Here is a 24,296-nt window from a genome sequence, read left to right as displayed (position 1 = left end):
GAACAGATCTGAAAGTCAAGCGTGACGGATTCCAAAATAGGATGGGTTTTCTTTTGTTTTTTTTGACTGGATGACAGGAAGAAGACACATGAGGAAACACAATGACTTTGTATGACAGAGACTTTCCAGTTATCAATTTTTAATGTACAACCGAAACACGTTGGAGAGGACAGTCACTCCTACGCAAGGGAGAGTTCTTCTTAGAAGAAAACACCTCTGGGGGGTCATGTGGGGGTGAGCACAAGCAGGATTTAGAGCTCCTCTATTAAAAAACAACAAACATACAAACGCATGAGCCTCCGTTCGCCATGTTGAAGAGGTTTTATTCCAAAAAATGCGGTTTAACTGCATCCAAATTGTAAAGAGAGGCATAAAACTGCAGGAGAAGCGAATAAGCTTAAGTGGTGAGAGTGGCAGTGCGTTTATGTGCTAGATGGAATAAGGAACACACAAGTTTACAATACCAGCGGTGCAAATAAGGATTTTTTTTTTCCGTGGCCTGGCTGGTTATAATGAGAAAAATAAGGTTACGGTTCATTACTGGAAGAGGAACCTGCGAATAAAAGGTCGCTTCTGCCTTTCTGATCCCGTGTCTTTCCCACTGTGTCACAGGGTCTGCCGGTGCGGGCTGAGCGCCATGGCCAGTGGCGCCCCCTTAGGATAGATCGGGGTCAGCGATGGCTTGTGCCGGGTCACAGGTGAAGGACACGGTGATGGCGTACCGGGTTCCCCACGTCACCTTCTCCACGCGGTGGAGGTTCTCGGAGCCGGAGGAGAAGAAAGACACTCGTCCTGGGAGAAGAGGAGGGTAAAGAAAAAGAAACCGTGTGGATTTCAAAGATAATTTCAGCTTCATGAACCGACTTGCCTTTTTCATTTTCTCAAAACCGAGGATTGGATTTAGGTTCGTACGAACGAGAAAAGCAGGAAAAATGTTTGACCCGTTTCACATTTCCATGGAGAAAACAGCACCTATCAGTCTGTGTAACATGATAATTAATGGATACTGTACAGATGCCACATTTTCAAAAGGAATTGAATTGGCAATGTCTAGAAACATCTTTGTAACTTTTTTTTTCAACTCCCATTCAAACAAACAAAAAAAAAATGAACAATATGAGACAGAGTTGCCAAAATAAGCTCTCCTTGCCAGCAGACTGTCTTCTTAACGCATGGTTTCAAATGACTGAATGAAATGCACTTTATTAATAGACCGAATACATCCTAGCATGTGTGTGTGCATTATCATCCCAGTTTGTTAGCTGTTGATCTTAGTGGAACAGCCTACGGGCTTTTCCCCCTTTATCAGATGACACTGATTGAATTCTCAAATAAACGCTTATGGCATATATGTTCCCGCGGGAAGCATTTGACTGCCTGTTTAAATCACTTGAGAGAAAAAAAAAAAAAACATGCATATCTGCTGCCCAGTAACAGATGGGTGCTGGATCAAAAGCATCGACTAAATAAAGATTTGAAAGGTGTGAGGATTTTTTCAAACCTTTATTTTGCCTCTTTAAACCAAACAAAAAAGCAGCAAGTCAATAGTTAACGCATTTTTTCTGTATAGACCTTTATTAAATTAATTTGTTAACGCTCACCTTAATTATATTTTTATAGCGTTATTATAAAATCAATTGTATTCCTTTTCTCTCTCAGTGCAATTAAATAGGAAGATTTAATCTTTAATCAAGAGCCGTCGTAGTGCCGATGGGCTCATTATTTTACCTTTGTGATTTTGGACGAGGCTAATCATTCTTCCGCACTTCCATTGTTAAACTAATATTATATTTGCAGTGACACACCCACCATCCTGCTGTTGAGTTCTTAATTTGAGGTAAGTGGAGTAATTTAGGGTCGGATTCATTTAATTTGAGATGCTTTGTCGGTCCAGCTCATCCGCACTTCAATTTTGTTCTTTTAAAGTAATAAAAATATAAAACTGCCTTGGATAGCGTCACTGTTTTTTTTTTTTGTTTCAGCTGTGCGTTTTTTTTTGCAACTTGAAGATATTAAAAAAAATCTTCAACACCTTTATTTTGCTACGTTATCTAATTTGTGCATTTTTGCAAAAAAAAAAAAAAAACTTACAGAGAAAAGTTGGACACTGACAGAGGATTTAAGTGCATCCCCATACCTGGTATTAATTATCTAAAATTACACATGGAGAAAATGCTCGGTTGGAAAAAAAGAACCCACATTTGTTCAGTCACTTTTTATCTAATAATTGTAAGGACATCTTAAGAGGAAAAAAAGAGGAGGAAAGCAAGCTGCATTGAATTTCTATTTTCTTTTAAGATTTATGATGAGCGAGTTTTTTTTGTCTTTACCACTGCTGCTAAAGTCTTCCTTTATGTAGTGCCAAAAGATCTTTAATCGTCTTTTCAAACCCAAAAATTATTTGGGAAACTTCCTACACTACATTCATTGGGTATCCCGGCTTTTTAATAGCATCCTGTAGCTATTTTTTTTGTGATTTTTATTTTTTAATATTACCTGACCACTTGAACTAAAGACAGCCTGCATGCCCGCAAATATGAGGGTCTGGTGACTAAGATGGGGGGAAAGCAAACAAACAAGAGGCTGAGTAAATCTGACAAAAACAATTTTTGTATTTTCAACCTTGTAAAGTGAAGGTCATTGTAATGTCATGTCAGTTTGACCAAATAACCGAGGCCAAGTTTGCTTTTTTTCCGCCTGCTCAAGAGGCTTGTCAGTTCCCCGATTCCCGTTTCATTGGAGGACAGTCGCTCGACAGGGAATGGTCTTTTTCAGAACATTTCCAACAAAACAAAAGACGCTCTTGAAGGCTGAAACTTTTATTTTCATGAAAATTGTTAACAATTCTGAGAAAAAAAGAAAAAGAGGTGACAGGTAGTGACCTTTCTGCATCCGATGCGGACGGCTTACGCAGGATATCTAATAGTGAAAATGTCTTCAGCTGAATGCAAGCTCCAGTAACAGGCAGCCTCCTCTCTGCATCAAGACGAGCTTTAGCATTATTAGGGAAGTTTCTCAAACTGACACAGTCACATGATATCTTTTGTTCGCTGACTGATTGCCTTAATGACCAACGAAATTGTCAGTTCACACCACGGCGTGAGCAACAATGAAACGTTAACATTTGATTGACAGACAACTTCCTAGATCTTTAGACAGACTTTTATTGTCATTCTGTAAGCAGCAGGTGTGTACAGAATGAAATTTTGTTTGCATAGGCATCATCTTTTAAGTATCTGGATATAAAACACAGTAAAAACTGCAAATAGGTGAGGTGCAAGTTGTAGATGTATAGTACATATTTACACCAGTGAACAACAACTGTTATATGGCAGTACAGTTAAACAGCATCTCTGGGTATTATGTACAAGAAAATAGCAGTGAAATGTGCACTTTCAGGTAAATAAACGTATAGATTTAATTGTGCAACCAAAGAGAAGAGTGCAGCTGAACAGTGAGCATTCAGCAGTTTAGGAATCGAGATGGGTTCACTCCCTATGAGTTTTCTACTCAACACCGGCTGGTGCCGGGCTTTGACCTAACAATTTTCACGGTCGCAGACAAAAAACTTAAAAGTTGGAAGGAAATTCACTTAACAGGAGTTGCAGCGCATCTCATTTGTTAGGTATAAGGTAGTACCGTAATGAAATCAGTCTTTCTGTATCTTATGATGGGGAAAAAAGTTGCTGAAAGAATTTTGTTGTAGTCTGGTATATCATGACCCTGTAAGATTCCCAGTCCCTGTAAGATTTGTAAAATGACAGCCTGAGACTAGGCTGGGACTTAAAACTAACGACTAATCTTAAGATATGAGCAGATGTGAGATAATAGTCTTAAACAAGTCTTTTCCAAATCTTTTCAAAGTCTTAATATATGGGTGGAATTAGGTGGATATATGATGACATATAGGGGACCTGATTTTTCTCAGACATATTTCAGGGCAAAAAAATAAATAAATAAATAAAACTTTTTTCAGGCTTCTTTTCATCATTATTAATCTAGGAATTAAGTGATGTTTATAATGCTGTACAGAGCAAGAAAGCATGAGGGGGCTGGGGGTACAGAAGCCCCTGGAAGGCTATAAGCTGAGGACATGGGGGCATCACATGTGCAGCTAAACAATAGAAATTTACAGTAAGCGCCCAAAGGACAGATAACTGCAGGGTGGGAGAAATAACGCACAAACAAAACACCATAAGCGGCAAAACAATGTGTGTTATTCTGCTCTTTGTACATCACTGAAAAGGAGGGCATTTAAAAGTGCCAGAATTATCCACGCGGCTTTAGCAAACTGCACAATGAAATAATCTTTGAAAATAATCCAATTCACTTATCAATACCAACACAGTTGCGTACACTGTGAAGGACCGGGTAGATTCTCTGCAGTCAGCGCAGCCGATTAGGACAGACAATGGAGGGATGTTCACACTGGAACCCTGCAAGTTTTGTCTCTTTATAAAAGGCCTTTGCAGTAACAAACAAATAAGCACTCAACTTGTCCTCCATCCAAAGATGTATTTTATTCAGATATACTTCACTGGGCAGTTCAAGCCTTGTTTGTCTGTCTACTGCTAACTACACAAACTGACTGCACCATAACACTCGAGTCCTATGGAGTGTATCTACGCTTACTGATTTATTTATGAGAGTTGTATTTAAATTATATAGATATGGACAAACGGAAACAATGTCACTGAGATGAAATTAAAAAAAAAAATGCAAAACTGATATCAAATTTGTAATGTCAGACAGGAGCGCCCTCTGGTGCATCTTCATCCAAAATAGTTAAGCATCACTATTCATTCACCTTTAAGGAATTATACAACCTCCACTTCGATATCTTTTCTTTAAGTAAAGTGTAATGTGAAGATAAAGCCTATCCCTTGTTGAACTGTGCTAAAAAAATTGATTGTTTATTTACTGTGCTTGTGTGTATAATATAAAATGTGACTATAATAATATAATAATGTTATATAACATACATACATGCATACATCTTATGTGACATAAAAAATTATGTTTCTTTTCCTGGCACCCCGCTGAGGCAATAGCGAGCCCAAGGAGAGCTAGATATGAGAGGCAGTAAATAAAGTCAGCGGTAAACGGACGGAGCAAGATTTGAGACCTATCTTTTTCCTGATCTAATGGGCCAATCACTGTCAAGAGTGAATGTGCACTACATTTGAAATGGGATCCAAACGGTAGATGCATTGTAGATGGATGTACATTATTCCAACATAATGTGTTCTACTGAGGTTAATTTAACCCAAAAAGTTTTATTTTGCTAATATTTTGGTAAATAATGGTAACATGTCAGTATTGAGGGTGGGTTTCTAATATTAAGCATCTTTAGGTCTTCAAATGGCTTTGGATCGCTTATTGTCACCCAATGATGTCTTTTATTACTTCAGACCTAAAGGAGTGCATCATAAAAGAGAGGCTAAGTACCAAAGTCAAGGTTGGGCACAACGTGCCCTTAAACCCTTTTTTTTTGGCTGAGTCACTAAAGTGCAGGGCACCGGCACGCACATGGGTCGGTGTACCAATTACACTCAGTTTCAACGAGCAGCAATATTTTTAATGTACTGTTCATAAGGTAAAAAGATGATGTCGAATAATAGTGAATTAAAATGAAAAAACTTCCCAAATCTAATTAATCTGGGTCAAAGTGACTTGAACTGAGATTTAACATCTCGATTGTAGTTTTACCACCTAAAAAAGGGTTTAAAGAGATTTATCATCTCACCTGCATCAGCCTATTTGTTGCATTAAGGCTAACAGTTGATTTTGTGAAGAAGTCACTTGCTTACGACACCAATACCAAAAATGTTATTGTCATTATCCAATATTCACATGGAGGAAACTTAGGCATGCATTTCAAGTTTTGCATTCCATAGGGCAATTGCTCAGACTTTAAGCTTCTAATTGATCACAAGTCAAAGTATGTTGAGCTTTTCTATAGATGATCCACTCCCAATGGGAAATCCTAGTGTCTGGTGACAAATATGGTGGGGAAAAAGTGAAATATTTAAGAATCTTGTCCTAGATTGGAAAATTGGTCATGCGATACCAAAATGTCAGCATGGACTATTTAGGCCCAGGCATCCAACTGCACCAGTGTTTCTCAATTCTGATACTGCGTGTCTTTTAACTCATTGCTATGTGTGTAAATGGAAGGTGGCACTAGATATGAAGCGTGTTATGCAGGTACTTTGCAAACAACTGAATTACCTTCTCCATGTTTGTGCAAAATCTGGCAGTGATTTTGCAAACTGGATCCCCTCAAGCCTCTCATCATCTTCCAAACCCAAAGGACAAACCTGAAGTGGCTTGCAAGATAAACAGCCTTTGAACGTTCATTCGATTTCAAGTAATAAACTTACTGAATAACAATGATAAACAAAAATGGCTCCTCGAACCTCCAGCACAATGTAACCGCTGGTCACCAGGTGGCACACAATCAGACTGTTCAGGACCTGAATCTGATTTCTTTCAGCTCAAATCTGCACATATCTGCCAGAACTACAGGGTCCGATTCAATTGGACAAATGGCATTGGGAGTGTCATCATTGTAGCTGTGTGTCTGTGAAACATACAACATTGCAGTATTTGATGTACGATGATGCACTGAAAATGAATAAATGAATGAAAATAGATAGGTTCAGAAATGCGTGCAACAAGCCAGGCTTTTCTTTGGAAACATCCAAACTGGATGTAGCCTCTCCTCCTGTGTTATGGGATGCTGTGACTCTAGATTTACAGTAATCATTTGCACGTGTCAATAGCAACCTATGCATTGATCTCTTGTTAGCCAGAACCAAAACCTGAACAGAACACAATGTCCTTCAACCGCTCAGCAGTAACCGACGCAAACCCACATATTTTCCCATCATTACAGAGCAGAATGTAGCTTTTACCACTTTTTCCACACACTGTTGTTATTGTATAGAGGTTTTATCAGTCTATTTAACCAAATATCCTGACTTTACTTGCTCATGAGGAGGAAGCAAGCAACACGGCGAGGAGGAGCAATGCAGTGGCTCATGAAATCCACTAGGATTTGGCATTGCCAGCAAACAGAGAGGGACGGGGTTCATGAGCAGAGCGCTGTGCACACAGCGTCCTGTGAGAACATGCAGTAATAGAGGATAATACGCAGCTCCATTGGAATCCTTCTTGTTTTAGTTTCTGTGCCTTGAAAAGACTTGCAAGTGCAATCAGCTCGTCCCTGGTGTACAAGGACTGTTTTACCCTGAATTAAAAAAATGCGAAGTCTCCATTGACTAATGAGTAAATCTAAGAGAAGAAAAAAAAAAAAAAGCACCTTGGTCAAAGACAGAAGATGCAGCTAAATCTAATAAAGTAAAGAAGAGAACAGGCTGTATCACACTGTGGGTGCTGATGTGCCATAATCCCCGCTGGACTCAAAGAACTAGATCTGTAAAAAAAATATTACATAACCACGTGTCCTTAGTTGGATGGCTGTTTTGTTACTTGCTTTTTACAGTTATCTATGTCTTACTACATTAACTACTACCAACTTCTACCAACAGTCGTGTGCAGTGGTCCAGTGATGCCCAAGGCAAATCTTGATCATTAACTGAGAAATAATATGAGAAAGATGAAACATGAAATAAACAATTTGTTCAATTTTACTGTAAATCAAATCAAAGTTATTAAATCCCCCCCCCCCCCCAAATGATACCTCCTGTCAAAAAAACATGAACTACTTCACTTTTTTGACATCAGCTGTGAGAAATTCTTTTTCAATGCTTATTGAAACCAAGTCTGTAAAAAACCTATGTTTTTATTAATTTCAGTTTTGAAAATGACTTCTATTTTGAACTAAAACATTTTCATAATAACTATCAAAATTCCGTCTTTGATTGAAGGCCCCATCTGATGGATTCCCGGGGCCAACACGCCATTTGCCCCTCCCTCAGCATGCCAATGACCAAGAAACTCACCAATAACACCAGGTTCTAGCCTTTGGCAACAAAAGATGTGGTTAATTATCAAACCCTACTGGTTTGGATGGACAAGTGGGTGGTCGCGGGTATTTATAGCCTGTGCCTCGAAGGTGGAAACATAATTCTGTTTCCAAATTAACTAAAAAAAAAAAAAAACACCATAAACCAATATCACTGTGGCTACATCCAGTCAATCATGAAATCAAACTTCCCCTCACAATAGATAAGCCTTGTTTAGTATCTCTTTCTCTCACACACACACACACACACACACGCACACACGCACACACGCACACACGCACACACACACACCTGTGATGATGACATCATGCCATAACAATATTTTCATTGACTTCCCTGCCTTCCTTTGGCATAGCAATACCAACCGAGATCAAGATGAGTGTTTTTTTTTTTTTTTTTAATTTTATAAAGCTGCTGCCGACCTTTTTATCATTTCCATTTAAGTATTATGCCACAAAAATTGTCTTTTTTTTTTTTATCTGAGGCTATCTAGTCCCCCTCTGGCAGGTTGACCCTTACTGGCTCTTTGGCTGACAGAAATCCCAACCCCCCAGGCCACACACGCACACATGCACACACGCACACATGCATACATACACACTTTCTTTTTTTTTTTTAAACTTCATGCCCTTCCATTTCTCAGTCACTTCGTGCCATTCCCTACTCTCAATCTATCTTTCTTTCTGAATGGACTCGCCATCGGCGACGCCGGCGCTCTTGGCTCTGTGGGAGAGATTTTAGAATTCAGCAAATCCATCGGTTATCTCTAACCCCCTGCCAATTTGAAAAACACTTTCCACCTGCATTCTTGCCTTCTCCCCCTTTCTTTCTTGACTTTTGCCTTCTCTGACGGCCTTTCGCGCCTAGTCCTCTAGGAATCACACGTCCTTCGCCGTCAGGCACGGTTAGCGCTCTGAAACGGATCAGCCATCTGTTTCCCGCTCTCACCTGAATCAATGCCGGTCTCTCAGCCGCACACTGCGGTGCCGCAGGGTATACTCACTTGGTGTTTTTGTTTTTACACACACACACACTCACACACATGTATAAATGAAAAGAAAATTAGGCCATAGATGCATTTATGTATGGCCTTTTTGGCCTGGTGTAGAAATTGTGAAAGAATAAAATAAAAGAGCCTAATGAGAGTGGGCAGGTTACCTTGACAGGCCTTTTTCTAATATACTCAAGCAAGCTCCTCGGAGAATTACATACCAATCAAGGCCTCCTCATCCTTCTTCTCTCATCCCTTTCTATTCTTCTTTATCACTAAGCAGGTTTCATGAGGCCTGGGATCACAGTGATACCCCTCTTTCTGTTGTGTAGACGTTATTGTCACTTCACAGAGGCCAGGCAGCTGTCACGGGAAAGAGGGAAGCAGGCGTGGTGCTCCTTATTACCATACGTCCTTCACTCGCCGCCGGCAGGAGCGAGAGTGGTGGGTTGGGGGTGATGGGGGGGGAAATTGCACAAAGGCAAAGTGAAAAATGAATATAGCGGTTTTGAAATGGTGTTGATTAAAAATGACAGAGAAGTTAGGAGTAAAAAATAAAAAAAAAAAAGACAGGACATTTTGGTGAAATATCAAGAAGAAAGGAGGAATGGGAGGGGGGGGGGGGACAAAAGAGGTGAGAGGAGAGTTCAGAGGAGCCACCACTGTCAGGTATGATAGACCCTCTCACAAATGGGAAACGGCCTCAAGAGTGGATTCCGGCATTCAGCTTGTTTCATCATGTGGCTGCGCAAATACAGTCTACACACAAGAGGCAAAATCATTCAAACCAATTCTTTTTTCTTTTTCCTTCGGGGAGCACTGTGACTTTGTGCGGTTTACGAACAGCACTAACAAAGCCCGCATCCCACTTGAACATGAAAAAGTGCTTCCTAAAAGGCTCACAGGATACATCATGATACACAGCCACGGAAAATTCACAATTACATACCGAGGAGCCAATGAATTGATAAACATTACCATCCTGGATCATCGATCTTATCTATCGTTTACATTAAAAGTAAAACACCAGCATCAATATTATAAAACACAATTAAGTGTGGTTGGCAGTGAAGTTGCTGATTTTTTTTTTAATAGAAAAATATCTCTACTTTTCACCAATAAAACAAACAAACAAAAAAAAAACTAATAAAAACTATATATGGCAAATCATGCATTAACTGCCTCAGGTCATTTCTGCTTAATGGGCCAAGTTACTGTGATACAAAAATACGTTAAAAAGGGGGCCAGGGCTACTGCATATCGTGACTTCACCTTACATTCACACCCTAAAAGGTGTAGATGTTATTTTCAGTGCTGCAGGTGGTTTAACGCAATGCTGGACACTTTCCCGTTCTGGCAGCCGGTGCCGCTGATTAACAACTTACAACGGATTACACCCATTCTACACACCCTTTGTCAACTAAAAACCACCTCCCAGATTCCCTGATGTAGCGGTGTACGGCAATTATAGCTTTAAGCCTACCTGCGATAATGAAATCCTCCATGGATCGCGCATCACTTACTTTAAGTGTATGTTAATAAGCTTAATTAGACAAAGCTGGGAAGTTAACAGGTGCTAAGATCAATGCTATGAACTTCCGCAACGTCCTGGTTACAAGTGAGGAAAGCATTTGCGGTAGTGTGTCTGGGTGGCAGGTTAAATCATTAACTGCTGGTATCTACCTGCCCGCGGTTCCACCGTCCGGTTGCCGTTTTGGTCCATGAAGATAAACCGCCCACCGGTGAAGTCCGAGCCGTAGTCAGACAGATACAGGAGGGAGGTGTAATCGAAGGAGCCATAAGTCACCTGGCAGGAAAGGGGTTGGAGAGGAAAACAGTGTCAGTGTTGGATAAAGAAAAGTCCGGATATTCTGTACTTTTGGCAATATCATCTCCACAGTACAACACAGGATCCCAGTGCAGTCAGACGATCCAGAAGCACAGGGGTTGTGTTAGGGGCTGGATTGGCAATAATACATTCATGGATGAAATCAAGAGTCATCCGTGTTTTTCCCCATAGCAATGGATTTCCACAAACACACACACACACACACAAGCATTTTATGCATTAAAACAAAAATGTCAACTTGAAAATTAAAAAAATAATAAATCATAGCAAATGCAACTGGGCTGAACGATTAGATTATTAGACAATGAGCACAAACATTATAAACTTGCCCAACTGTTCGAATATCTACTGTGCTGACCAGAGGACCTCTCATCTCACACGCCTCATTTCCAAACCTCTTTCCTTCAGCACCATTTCCTGTGATCACTGAGAGGCTTTGAGTGTGACGAGGATTATCCTCCGTAGCAGGCCTGGGTAATTCATAGCCCAGGGGCCACATGTATCCCCGTCTGGGCCACATAAGGTCAATCATCGTATGAGTGAAAAACATTTTATTCAATTCATGTTGTTCATGCCCAAAACGAGAACTGATCACCTTGCCATCTGTGACTCATCCTGACGCTTTTCTGCCTTAAAATGTGTTTTGAATTCCCACATTACCCAAGCTGCAAAGCGTCAAAATTATATAGTTGTAATTGAAAAGGAATATGGCTGCCTAATCCGCACTTTTGCAAATCAAATGTATCTGTTAGAAACGCCTGCTGTGAAACTATGCAAATATGCCACTGCCGCTATCCATTTGTGTCTCTCGAAAGGCTCAGCAGCTAAAAATAAATAAATGTTTAAAACGTAGTTTCGGATTCTTGGTCTTGCTGGACTTAGTTCGGCACATCTGTTTGGGAATTCTCGGTTATAATGCTGATGGAAATACCAATGTGGAGGGTCCAAATCAAAAGGAATGACCAATGGATTTCCCCTCCAGTGCAGTTTGGCTGAAGCAGGAGGTTGCCATTCCGACATGATAACATTAAAAAATAATTTGATCACAAAAGTTTTTTCAACCCCCAGAGCAGGACAAAACAGAATAAGCAATAAACACAGGATAAAACAAAGTCTGAAGCTACAACCTGACTTTAGTCTGGTCATTATAGTCAAGTCATTATAGGAAACATGAAAGCATTCAAGGTATGGACGGACATTGATGGAAACATCAAACCATTATTATTCAAAGGATCTGCTAAAAAAAAAAAATCTCGAGATACATGGAGAATTTGTGGAAAATATTCTATGTCTAAATAACTAAAGGGTTTGATCTCTGATCTCAATTTTTAATAATGTATCTTCTCGGTTGGCAGAGGGTAGCTTTGCCCGGGATACACTAAATACCTTCTTAGTGGGAGAATCTACCCGTGAAGCTAGTTCAAGGCAATTTCAGGTTGATTCTGTGACACGATTATTAAGTTTTCAGGTACATTCTGCAGTTCAAGTCAGGCCGTCAAAAGGTCCAGTCATTTTAAAATCCTCCACTTGAGATTATCACCCGTTCGGCGAGCTGCTGTACATTTTTATGTCCATGCAGCGAGACAAGCTAAAGGAATGGTGAGAAAATAATACGCCTGCGCCTTCGGCTCTATTCCAAAAGTTTGACCTGTCAAAAACAAGACAAAACACTGTGTCAGTGATGATGTCGTGACATCTTCTGCCATAACACAGTAATGGCTGAATGATCGATGAGCGGAAAATTCACCGGCTCCAAACGCCATTTGCTATTTGCATTTAAATGAGAGTTGCATTGCCAATCAGCCCTAAAATGGAGCCGGAGGTAAAAAGGAGGCTGAGGTGGGCAACTATGAGGAAAACAAATATTAATACAGCTACAGAACCCTGCTGAAGACGAAAGAACGTCAGACATGTTATTTCATATTTTAACCGTTTAACATGTTTGTTTGTTTAAGCATCAGCGACAATCACAGACAACTTGGCAAAGTTCCCGTGAGGCTTTCATTGAACCATTCTCCCGCTGCACAATGAAATTAAGAATCTCATCACATCAGATGTCAAAGACCCGAATGTGTATGTGATGAGTTTACAGTACCGAAAACACTCAAGGACAATTGGAAATTAGAAAGCTACACCGGAGTGAAATATTATTTTGCTCAGCATCACTTGCAGAATAGCACTCAGAGAAGAGGGTAAAAACATGTGGTTGCACAGATTGTGAGGGTTGTCATGTGAGAACTGAGAAGAAAGAAAACTGAAAGTAAGGTTCAGACCTAAATGGGTGCACAGCTGCACACCCTGCGAGTTTGCGTGAACAAAGTGTATGTGAAAAATTATGGTTTTGGTGTGTGGTGACAAAAACAACAAAAAAAAACAAATGTAGGAAACATTCAGAGAGGTGTCAAGCAGTAATGATTGATACCCATTCATTATTATTTGTTTTTCCTTTTGTGCAGGCAAAAAGACACGACAGCAGTGATATATCACACACACACACACACATATATATATATGGGTGTGTAAATGTATGTGTGTATATGTATGTGTGATATGTCACTGCTGTCGTGTCTTTTTATATGTAGTATGTCTTTTATATGTAATACATATATATGTATACGTATATGTATATATATGTGTACGTATACATATATATGTATACATATGTATATATATGTATACACACACACACACACACACACACACACACACACACACACACACACACACACACATATATCTCTTCCAAGGTGTTGAGGATATCTGGTTTGGTTGCCTCAAGGTTGGGTCTCTGCTTTTTGCAGATGATGTGGTTCTCTGATCTCCAGCTCTCGTTGGAGCGGTTCAGAGCCAAATGTGAAGCGATCGGGATGAGGATTAGCACTTTCATATCTGAGACCATGCTTCTCTGCTGGAAATGGGTGGAGTGCGGACACTGGGTCAGGGAGGGGGGGTCCTGCCTCAAGTTCAAGAATTTTGAGGTCTTGCTCACAAGTGAGGGAAGGATGGAACGAGAAAACGACAGGTGGATCGCTGTGGCTTTGCCACTGATGCGGACTCTGCAGTGGTTTGTCTTGGTGAAGAAGAAGCTGAGCAAAAAAGCAAAGCTCTCAATTTACCAGTCGTTCTACGTCCCTACGCTCACCTATGGGCACGAGCTATGGGTGGTGACCAAAAGAACAAGGTTCTGGATCCAAATGGCTGGAATTAGCTTTCTCCATAGCGTGTCCAGACTCTCCCTTTAGAGGCAGGGTGAGGAGTTCGGCCATCGGGGGAGGGGCTCAGAGTCAAGCCACTGCTCCTCCAAGTGGACGGGAGTGAGACAAGTTGGCTCGGGCATCTGGTTAGGATGCTTCCTGGACATCTCCCTGGTGAGGTGTTCCAGGCGTGTCCAACCAGGAGGAGGCCCAGGGGAAGACCCAGGACAGGATGGAGGGACTTTGTCTCTGGGCTAGCCTGACAAGGCCGTGGGATCTCCCCAGATGAGCTGGACCGAGGGAAGTCTGGGCCTCTCTGCTTTCGCCTGTTGCCCGTGCAACTTGATCCCGAATAAGGGGTAGGAGATGGACAGACTGATGGATGGATTAAGTTTTTTTTTTTAAAGAAACTAACCTCGTATAGTTTAAGTCATGTTCATGAATGTGATTTTTAAATTTTGGCTGTATCTGTAAAGATGTACCGGTTTTAGTCTTCAAAGACGACCCACTAATTTTGAACTCCCCTCTTGTCCGATAATTTGTAATGAATATCCTGGGGGACACAATTTGATCCAAATGTAGACAGCTTATGAAATATCATGACTCAAATCAGAAAAGGCATACCATTGCACACTTGAGAAAACACTGTCGTTTTGACCACTCCTACAAGTAGGAGGGTCATTAGACCCTCTTCCCCACTGTACTTCGGAATCTAAAGCATTTAATCTCAGTACCGCATTTTATTGATCAGTATCTGTAGCATTATAAAAACAACGTGACTATAATAATAAGCTACCTTGTCAATGTGTGGGTGCCAGTACTCGTCGTGTTGGGTCTTAGCTGCAGTACTGTTGATTCTGGAGAAGAAGGTGGGCTTGGTGAGGTACATCAGGTTTTGGTCCAAGTTAAACGTCCCCGCAATTGCTGCTTGGATTCTCTTACGTACGTCTCTGAAAAAGGTAAAAAAATAACATCACGATCCTTTAAACCAAAGACACGTTTCAGTATTTTCTGTCAAAAATTGGCCAATACTTGATATTTGAGGTAGTTCTCCTCTTTAATGGTTAATTTTAATCACTATTTTCTCACATTTTCAGGAATAAAGAAAAAAAAAAGACAGTATATTTATAAATTGATGCCTTTTAAGGAGGCCACGATGAATGAATTATCATTCCCGAGCGAATTAAGAAGGGTGAATGTCACATTTCCAAGCGAGTTCGTTTGTTTTCAATCAAAAAAAAAAACTTGCATAGCTGATTTTCAATTAGGTTTCTTTGATCACCTGTAAAGCTGGAAATCCTCTTGAGAGAACACGTCTCTGATCTGATCCCCAAAATACCTGGACCCGCGTTCCCGCCGCACATTCACAACGGAAGGACAAGTCAAGGGGGAGACAATGCCGATCAGACACAAAGAGACGGAGCAGAGGAGAATAGAAATCTATTATGAAAGTGTGAAAAACACTCATAGCACAGCACAGTGAGCCATTACCTGGCCATTCAAACACATCAGATAAGAAAAGTCTTGCAGTGCTATGTGAAACCCCACTTGCACAGGTGGCAGGAGGAGAGTGGAAACTAGTACAACTCTACTTATTACTTTGTGATTAAAGTCAGCCAGAGGTTTTCTGAGTGTGAGCCACCTGCCGTCATATGGAGCAGAGGGAGAAGTCAATTAAGTTGGGCCATGTATTATGGCAGTAGTAAAGGGCGGATGACAATCCAAAGAAGGGAAAAAATGGGGGGGGTTCTTCTGGCAGTGATGAATTGGGGACTCACAGGTCAGTGGACCTGGAGATGACGCCTCACAAGTACCGCGATCAGTGCGATTGATGACTGACTTTATTTCTGGTGACTATGCTCCTGCCGGGTTCCCTTATGATGCGAGACATAATTCCTGAGTGTGAACTCGGCAAAAGATCTCACAGACACAGTGTGTGTTGCACCTGTAGATGTTTACGAACTGCTTTCCCATGGACAAAGCTCCAGAATGCAGGTCTAGGATGGAGGCCTGTCGGGGTCAGAACATGGACACATGTGAGAACTCAGTAACGGCCGTCTTTGCAGACAGAAAATAGGCAATTTTCTCAATAGACACCCATTGCTACACAAATTTACCCCTAAGCAACAGAACACTCAATAAACCAATAAACAACCCTCTTATTGACTGGGGGATGGGGGAGGTTGAGACATGCGATGAACATGTGAACATCTTGCCTCGTCCCCCTCTATCCATTAGGAAAGGCGCACCAGTTTGGCCTCGGGCTCATTGTGCCTGACTGCCCTCTACTGACAAAGGAAGGCAATTACAGCAGTGGCTGTGAGCACAGCGAGGAATAGGACAGATCTGTGCTTGTCCCTTGACAAACAAAACATCATTCAAATGACGTTATCAGAATGAATAAATTCAAAGAATATTCAGTTATCTTAAGATGGGTCGGAATGAGATTGGTTCTGATGTGTTTTTTGCTCACAGGTTGAAGTACAAAGTATAGGGCTTGAGCGGTAATTTTAAAGACTTGAGTCACAAAGAAGGTTCACTTTTGTGCAGGGCCTGCGAACATCCTGTTGAATGAGTAAAAGCATTAATATCATTTAATATTTTTGGTGAGATACTGCCCACTAGACAAGAAATACAAAGTCATTCAAACCAAAAGATGTGACTTAAAATACCAATACGGCATCAGCAGACCAAATTCCGCATTAACCCCTAATGTCATCTGATAGTATGTGGATTTAGCACAAGTGACAGCGCAAAATCAATCCCCCACCGGACTCTTATTTCCCAAATGAAGCCCAGATGACAATCAGACAGAGATCCAATCGATGAGTACGGCAGGCAAAAGGCTCCCTTTCAATTTTACGGCGGCTCGGCTGCAACGGCACCAGCACCAGCCTGCTTTGTTGATCTGTCAGACTGGGATTTGAGGCCGGAACCCGGAGGGGTGAGAGAGGGATACACACCGCTGCGTATTCAGGATCTACTAAGGATTTTATGAGTAATATATATTATATATACATTGTAATAAGTATTTTTTCCATGGTAATCAAGACAGTAAGTGTTGCTTCCCCAGTCAGTGGTCAGAATACAGTGCATGACTGAACTCTGTACAATGTGTTTTATTTAATAGTTTTTTTTTTAGTACATGATAGAAACTTTATTCTATACATCCAGACATTGATGATCTACTTAGAAAATATGTTTTTTGGCAATTCTGAATTTTGTGTGACATTTCTGCAAATTATTATTTTATAATTTATAATTTCCAATTCTGAAAAGAGTAAGCTCATAATTGGTCATGTCATTTAGTACCACAAACCATTTCCTATAAATCAATGAAAAAATGAATAACCCCACCTCCCAGAAAGGTCCGTGCGACATTAATTGAAAAAATTAAAATAATAAAAAAAGCCAGAAAATCACTTAACAGTTACTACAGGAGGCACAGTTGTTTAGTGTTTCATTTCTAAGAGGAAAAAATGTTATAAAATAGTTAGATAAGATCAGTGACACCGTGCCAGATCTGACATATATCTAACAAGACATAAACTGCAAATTAAACTGAAAGTGCAAGATGTACCTGGCGTGTTTTGTTTTGGAGGTTTTGAACCAAAGCACAGTGACATAGTATATGCTACTGTACAATGCTGTCAAATCATAAAGTACCTAATTGGGCACGCACACGCGCACAAGCACACACACTTTTGTCTGTCAATTTTACTTGTTATATGATATACTTACTCCTCCCTCGGACCCAGCCAGTGCCAGCCCCCGCTCTGCTAGCCTGCATGTCAAAGATACATACGGTCAGACAGGATTCAACCGTGCATTACAAGTAAAATATGGGGAGGAAAAGGCAATAAACTCTCTGAAAGTATTCACCTCCTCAAGACCTCGGCTTCCTCCTTTGTCACCACGCTGTCTGTGACTGCACGCCCACATGTCTGAGGGGTGCACCCTGGGAGAGACGCAAGGAAAATGGTATTTTCACAACCGTCACGTGGTGTCTTTGTGCAGCACAGGCCAATGTCAAGTCTCTAAAGCCAAGGCAGGAAGCGGCTGGCGGAGGAAAATGTATGGAGGTTTAAGAGTGGCGCTCATTAATGCGGTGAAATGCGGGGCTTCCTGCCAGCTCCTCGACTTATTCAAATTTATTGGTTCAGCCTTGAGCTTATTGTCTTGAGGCACAGTCCAAGCGCTTAACAAGATCAACTTCCAAATCCAGGGAAAAGCTATTACAACGTTTCTCTCTCATTGCAGATTCAGCAAAGCCACTTTATCCACCTATATTAGCATCTGTAGTCAAACAAGATCATAAAAAAGATATTGCAATCTCAACATCATTCAGTTATATTGTTTAGATTCTGTATAATGGATTGAGTTGTCACTGACTAGAAATCCACCTCTTTCAGGCATCACATGCTTTTTACAACAGCAGAGAGGGTAAACGGAGTGCCTGTAAAAACAAAAATTTGTTTATTTAAAGCTTTCATAGTCGGCTAACCACAAAATGCTTTAGCGAGCCTACACAGACACGCACAATGACATTACTACCGCTGAACTATTTTTGCCTCTTCTAAGCAAAGTTTTATGGATTTTCATTCAAAATTTCAATTTTACTTGTGAGGGTTTTCACCACTAGGGGTGCAACATAGGAACGTTATGAGTGTTTGCATCTTGCAAGAATAACAACTAATTTTTTTCTTTTGACGCTAAAGCCAACAACCACTCTTTGACAAACAAAGAGAGTTCTCACTGGCACGGGGAAAGTGTCCTGATCCACAATCAAGAATGAAGACTTTTGATTGTCATTGTGCAGGCACAGTGAAATTTTGCAATGAGACTTTACAATCTAAGTAAAGTCTCAAACTCCAAGCTGTATTATCCTTCAAGATCTGGGAAAATAGGCCCTTTTTCCTCCCATTATGTTTATTGTACCTTACTGCCCAACATCTTGAGTTGTTTTTCTACTTTTAATTAACACACGCACACACACACTGATTCAGTGTTCCATGAAAAGGCAAACAGATCAAATGAACCTTTTCAAGTTTAACTGAAGACACATTTCTCACTTATCAGAACTAAAATCCCTGATCTGCATTTGGAGAAATGAGGAAGAAAGTGGCCAAACCCTCCACCACCACACACAAAAGTAGGGGCCAGGATGATCGAATGACTGTATTTTTCTCATCAAGCGTAAAAAAAAAACTGCACCAGTGGACATGCCGTGAAGTTCAAGTGACTTTGCATCGACTAATAGTTGATACAATATGAGACAAAGTTGTTTCATATTGTATTATGGTTGTCATGGTGAAAATATCTAGTGCGATCGTGGGGGGGGGGGCAGTGTCGTGTACAAGAGCGTTGGACTGTTTGCAAAGAGGTCAGCACGTTAAGGTCAGAAACCTCGGTTCTCTACAGGAAAAACACGGAAAGGGAGTTCAAGGTGCTCTGGTTTGAGGACAAGATCGAATGTGAGTTAGAGGTGGATCAGTGAGGCTTCAGCGCTGATGCAGGTAAGGATTTGGTTTACTATGGTGAAAAGGGAACTGAGCAGGAAGGCAAAGCTCTCAACCGTCAGTCTATTAACGTTCCCCCCTCTCACCTACTGATGTGAGATCATGGTAGCGACTGAAAGAATGAGGTCACACATTTGGCCTGAAGTAAGTTTTCTCAAAGAGAAGCCGAGCTCAGCCCAGGCGGTGGAGGATGAGGGGATCGTACATCCAGAGGAGGCTCGAAGAAGAGCCGCCGCTCCTCCTTCACACTGAGAGGCAAACTGTTTTCATTGGAGATGTTGATGGAAATGTCACTAAAGGGTCCAGTCAGAGAGCACAGCAATTAGAGCACCAAGCCTGAGCTCAATGAGTGGAATTAAGGGCTTGCAATAAAGTCTGCAATAAATTACTGATGACTACACAAGAAAATGACAATTGAATTCATAAGAAATGCTCAGAATATGAAGAAAAAAAATATTCACAAACAATATACATATTCTTCCATACATTAAAATCATATATTGCTTTGTCCAAAAGTCTGTTATAAATTCTAATAATAATAATGCATTTTACTCTGAGGTGCCTTTCTTGACACTCAAGGACACCGTACAGTAATGCACATACAAAGAGTACACATGAGTTACTGGCGAGTAACCATTGAAATATAAAAATAGATATCAACAGAATACTTAAAAACCCATGACAACAGACTTGTCACATAGCTTCACTAAAACGAATGAGAATAAAGAAAAAGGCAAAAATTAATAGCGTAACTAGAATGATAGAGCCCATTCTGAAATTGAATGAAAATATAGGACTTGTGTAATTTGTGAAAAATGACAGAAAAAAAATCAAATTAAAATATAGATAAATAAACAAATGCATAATCGGATAAGACTGACTAATAACTCTGAAAACCAATCATACAAGAATTTAAACCAATAAATTTAAGATTATGGGTGACCATTTAATATTTGCTGATTCCTCAAAGTTCTCTACAATTTGCCTTGATTCGATTAAAATCCGTAGTTACAATTGATGTGAAATCATAAATGGCTGTGTAAAAAACTCACATTCACAAGAAAATATATTTTACAAAAACACGAGCTGGATGTATTCGCTTATCCTTCAATTCTTCTGACCATACAATGTATCATATCAATGTATGGTCACAAATCCCAGCAGAGACTTGACACAACAAAGTGCAAAGACCGCAGCCTTACCTGGGTGTCGCTTGTAGTTCTCATAGTCCTCTGAACACGGGACAACAAAGTGTCTGGGCTTGGGAGACACCAGCTCACGCCGGCTGACCAGCGTTTCTGTAATGTCACTGTCCAGAGACATCAGGTAAAGCCAGGCAGCCCCACCACACAAGCACAAACCCAGCAGCAGTAAAGCTACCAGTCCCCTGGAGCTCCTCCATGCTGATCCCTGTCTCAGTGCATTGCCCCTGAAGGAGACAGACAATGGGCACAGAATCTATTACATGTTACACTGCATGTGGGGTACTTCAGTCAGAGTAATAGATAAACAGCTGGAAAACAGTTTATGCAGAGGCCATTTGAAGGCCTATCCTCTTAACTGTTAATGGATCAAACTAACTATTGTGACTTTATGACAGTATTTTACACATACTTACCAATATAGTCAATATCTGCATTTTTAATCCAAAGCTAAGACCCCACTTGTCCTGAAACCAGTAGCAGATGTTAGGACGTACCTGTTTACGAACTGCCCCCATCCCATGTTACAACCCTTAACATAGAAAACAAAGTGTGTTTATGTTTGTGTGTTAATCTTTATATCTATCTACATCTATATATCTTTTATCATTGCATTTATCTTTATATCTTTGTAAATTCGTTTCTTGACTACTCGTTGTCAACTGGTGTCCCACATTGAACGCAGAGATGGGACACATGCACCCCTATCACTGTGCACTTTCACGCATACCAACACAGACCCACCAGGAGCATTTTCGTGACTCACCTCTTAATTTTCTTCTCTATTTCAGAAGAATTCGAGCCCTTTGCATTTCTCAGTCGCACTGGCGCCATTTCATGTTATCTTCTGCTACGCAGCATTTAGAAATCTGCTACTCTGCCTGCTAGCCATGTTATACGCCCCGCCACCACCACCTGGAATCTCTACATTTCCTGGTGGGGGCGAGAGGATCAACGTGATTGGCTAATCTTGCGGGGAAAGCAACGTGTTGATTGGACCACGTCCGGGTCCTTTCAGGCTGCACTGCGGTCTCTCAGTTCGAATGTAAAAACGCGCAAGGAAGTCAGTTCTGTGATACTATCCCCTACTTATTATTTTTTTTTCTCAATCGTACTAAAGTTAAAATCATAAAACAAGTAAAATGCGTTTTACCCCATTTGTTTTGCCCGGAATGACAGAAATCATCTGTAACCCGTTCTGAATGGTTGCCCTGAATTTAAAATAAAAAGTGCTGTTTTCTATTAGACCAACGAGAAAAGCGTCGATTCTGATCTTTTTTCAGATAAGCATTTGATAAGAATGTGCTGCTGCGAAATACCCAAGAAAAGTTTCTCAACTTCTCACCGAAGTAGAAAGATCAAGTTTGCGATTGATTTATACACTGAGTATTACGGTATCAGCCCTTTTTTTTTTTTTCAAAATAAAAGCGGTATGTAGATGAACGTGATTTCTTAATCTGTTACTCTCCCAATAAGGAATTAATAAATGGCTATATCATTAAACTGGGAAAAATATCTTGCTAAATATATTACAAATGAAAAATTACAAAAACATGAAGAACTACCTTAAAGGATATTTATCAGTTTCCAGAGCCTCTTTATTCTTTACTTCAGAATGATAAGAACTCAGACTCTGAAGTGGATATTTCAAATTAGAAATCACGACAATTTTTACATATTTGACCACATGAAGGTAGTTGGTATGACAGAAGATAGAGAGAATAGGGTTAGATGGAGAGGGTTAATTCGGTGTGGCGACCCCTGACGGGAAAAGCCGAAAGGAGAAGATGATAAGAAAAAGGCAAAAATTATTTTTTGCTAAGTTTATTTGCACATAAATGATACAACATTAAAGAATGCATTTTCATTCTTTAATATTTCATATAAAAGTAATTTTTTTTTCTCACACATTGTAATCACATATTTGCAAAAAAATACTCACAAAGATACTCACAAATACTCACAAATATATATATATATATATACATTTGCTGCTGTTATATAAATGTCTGTTGACATTTGCTGCTGTCGGTGGTGTTGGTTTTGTTGTTGTGGTACTCTGTGCCTGCTTTGACGCATAACTTAAATCAAGACTGCCAACTTTTTTGTTCTTTTCCCCTACAAACCTAACATTTAGACATATAACATATATATGTTGATATATATTTTTGTCAGTATTAACTTTGAAAAAAAAAGTTGATATAAATGGGAGGAAAAAAAAACAAATAAGGTGCATTGAAATGACTCCTTAAGATTGATTAAGTAAATACCAAATTTATCTGATGGATGTAAGATGAGATTTTTTTGGTTCTTTTTTGATGTTTGGTTTCATTCACAGTAGATCTGTTGATGAAAGGGCCTGAAAAATACTATGGCATTCAAGAAATAAAGAAAAACAGGTAATAATGCCTTTCTATTAACAGTGCAAAACTAAAACAAAATAAAATAGCAACTCTAACCATCTGTGTGCATAACTTAACCAGGAACTGTGCTTTTGCTCCTTTTTTTATATCTTCTTTTGCCCTGAAAAAAAATAAGCACATGAAGCCCATAAAGTCTGATATCAGCTGGTAAAAGCAAGAACTGTGATGTGTGTGTATGTGTTTGAAGGTGTGTGAAGTGAGTAGAATTGACTCACATAGTTTTCTTTGGCAGTCCAGTCTGGGTGCAGTTGGGAATGGCATCGACGTGCAGCTTCAGCTTGGTCGTAATATTTTGACTGTTCTTTGCTTGACATTGAATTCCACTGTTGAAATACGACAGATATCAGGGCAGACTCAACAACAGCACAGTTAGTGCATTTAGTGATGTGAACATAAACAGATAGAATTAATTACAAAACATGTTTACCCTTTGAGATAACAATATTCATATTCAAAGGAACCCTGGTAAACATTGAGGCAATAAAGTATGTCAAATGAATATTATAGCTACATTAAAAAAAAGTTCATATACAGTGTAATTACATGCTGCTGAAATACCAAGTGTACTAAAATCCAAAATGAGTTGGCCAGGCAATGGCTAATATGAGCCTATCGAATATAGGTCTGAATGGACCTTTGCTACTTGTGAGGTGGTATGCATGTGCAAAGAAAATAGCAGGACTTGGTTCTACAATTCAAACCCTACAGTTTCAATCTGTGCTTAAGTTTATTTTGGTTTTTAATGTATTCAGCACAAGTTTTGGGTAAAGATTGTTGTTTTACAATGCAAAACACAGAAGTGGACGAAAGCTTTGAGTCAAGGCCTTCAGCAGTACATGAAAACCATGTAATGCCAAAAATTCAGCTATGTTCATAAAACAATATCGTGCATTTTTCACGATGACATTGATGTTCATAAATCAGACATCCGAGAAGTAAACGGCATAGCAGCTATGAGCTGCAGTATCATCGCCGGCAGTTCCCTCACATCAATTAGTAACTAGACTGTGCCAAAACACCACATCGATTCAAACAAACATAACACGCATGTTCTCCAGTCTACTCACACAATCAATGAAGCTGAACTGATACAAATAATGGATATTAATAGTTCTCAGAAAGTATTG

The 24,296-nt window shown here is 40.0% G+C and overlaps 1 protein-coding gene across 1 annotated transcript; it reads right to left on the bottom strand.

Annotated features, from left to right (window-relative positions):
• Window positions 1-307: 307 nt before the first annotated feature.
• ogfod3 (2-oxoglutarate and iron dependent oxygenase domain containing 3) lies at window positions 308-21,677 on the bottom strand. The gene is made up of 9 exons (XM_086140625.1): window positions 21,513-21,677; window positions 20,747-20,973; window positions 17,908-17,983; window positions 17,767-17,809; window positions 15,971-16,035; window positions 15,308-15,364; window positions 14,822-14,975; window positions 10,666-10,789; window positions 308-792 (listed from the first exon to the last, which is right to left on the bottom strand). Exons 1-9 carry the CDS (start codon window positions 21,578-21,580, stop codon window positions 656-658), a joined length of 951 nt encoding a protein of 316 aa, XP_085996751.1. The 5' UTR covers window positions 21,581-21,677; the 3' UTR covers window positions 308-655.
• Between the last annotated feature and the right edge of the window lie 2,619 nt (window positions 21,678-24,296).

Source organism: Fistularia commersonii, chromosome 33 (genome assembly GCF_037954325.1).
Source record: "Fistularia commersonii isolate RoL2024-O1a breed Wild chromosome 33, RoL_Fcom_v1.0, whole genome shotgun sequence".
Lineage (NCBI taxonomy): Eukaryota > Metazoa > Chordata > Actinopteri > Syngnathiformes > Fistulariidae > Fistularia > Fistularia commersonii.
This window is presented reverse-complemented; position numbering and strand designations above follow the sequence as displayed.

What these genes read in the sequence shown, in the direction of transcription:
- ogfod3 (XM_086140625.1), bottom strand. Translation starts at nt 21,580, where the DNA reads ATGGCGCCAGTGCGACTGAGAAATGCAAAGGGCTCGAATTCTTCTGAA. An exon ending in ATAGAGAAGAAAATTAAGAG is followed by an intron (nt 20,974 to 21,512) that starts GTGAGTCACGAA and finishes TGTCTCCTTCAG; the next exon opens with GGGCAATGCACTGAGACAGG. An exon ending in TGGCTGGGTCCGAGGGAGGA is followed by an intron (nt 16,036 to 17,766) that starts GTAAGTATATCA and finishes TGACCCCGACAG; the next exon opens with GCCTCCATCCTAGACCTGCA.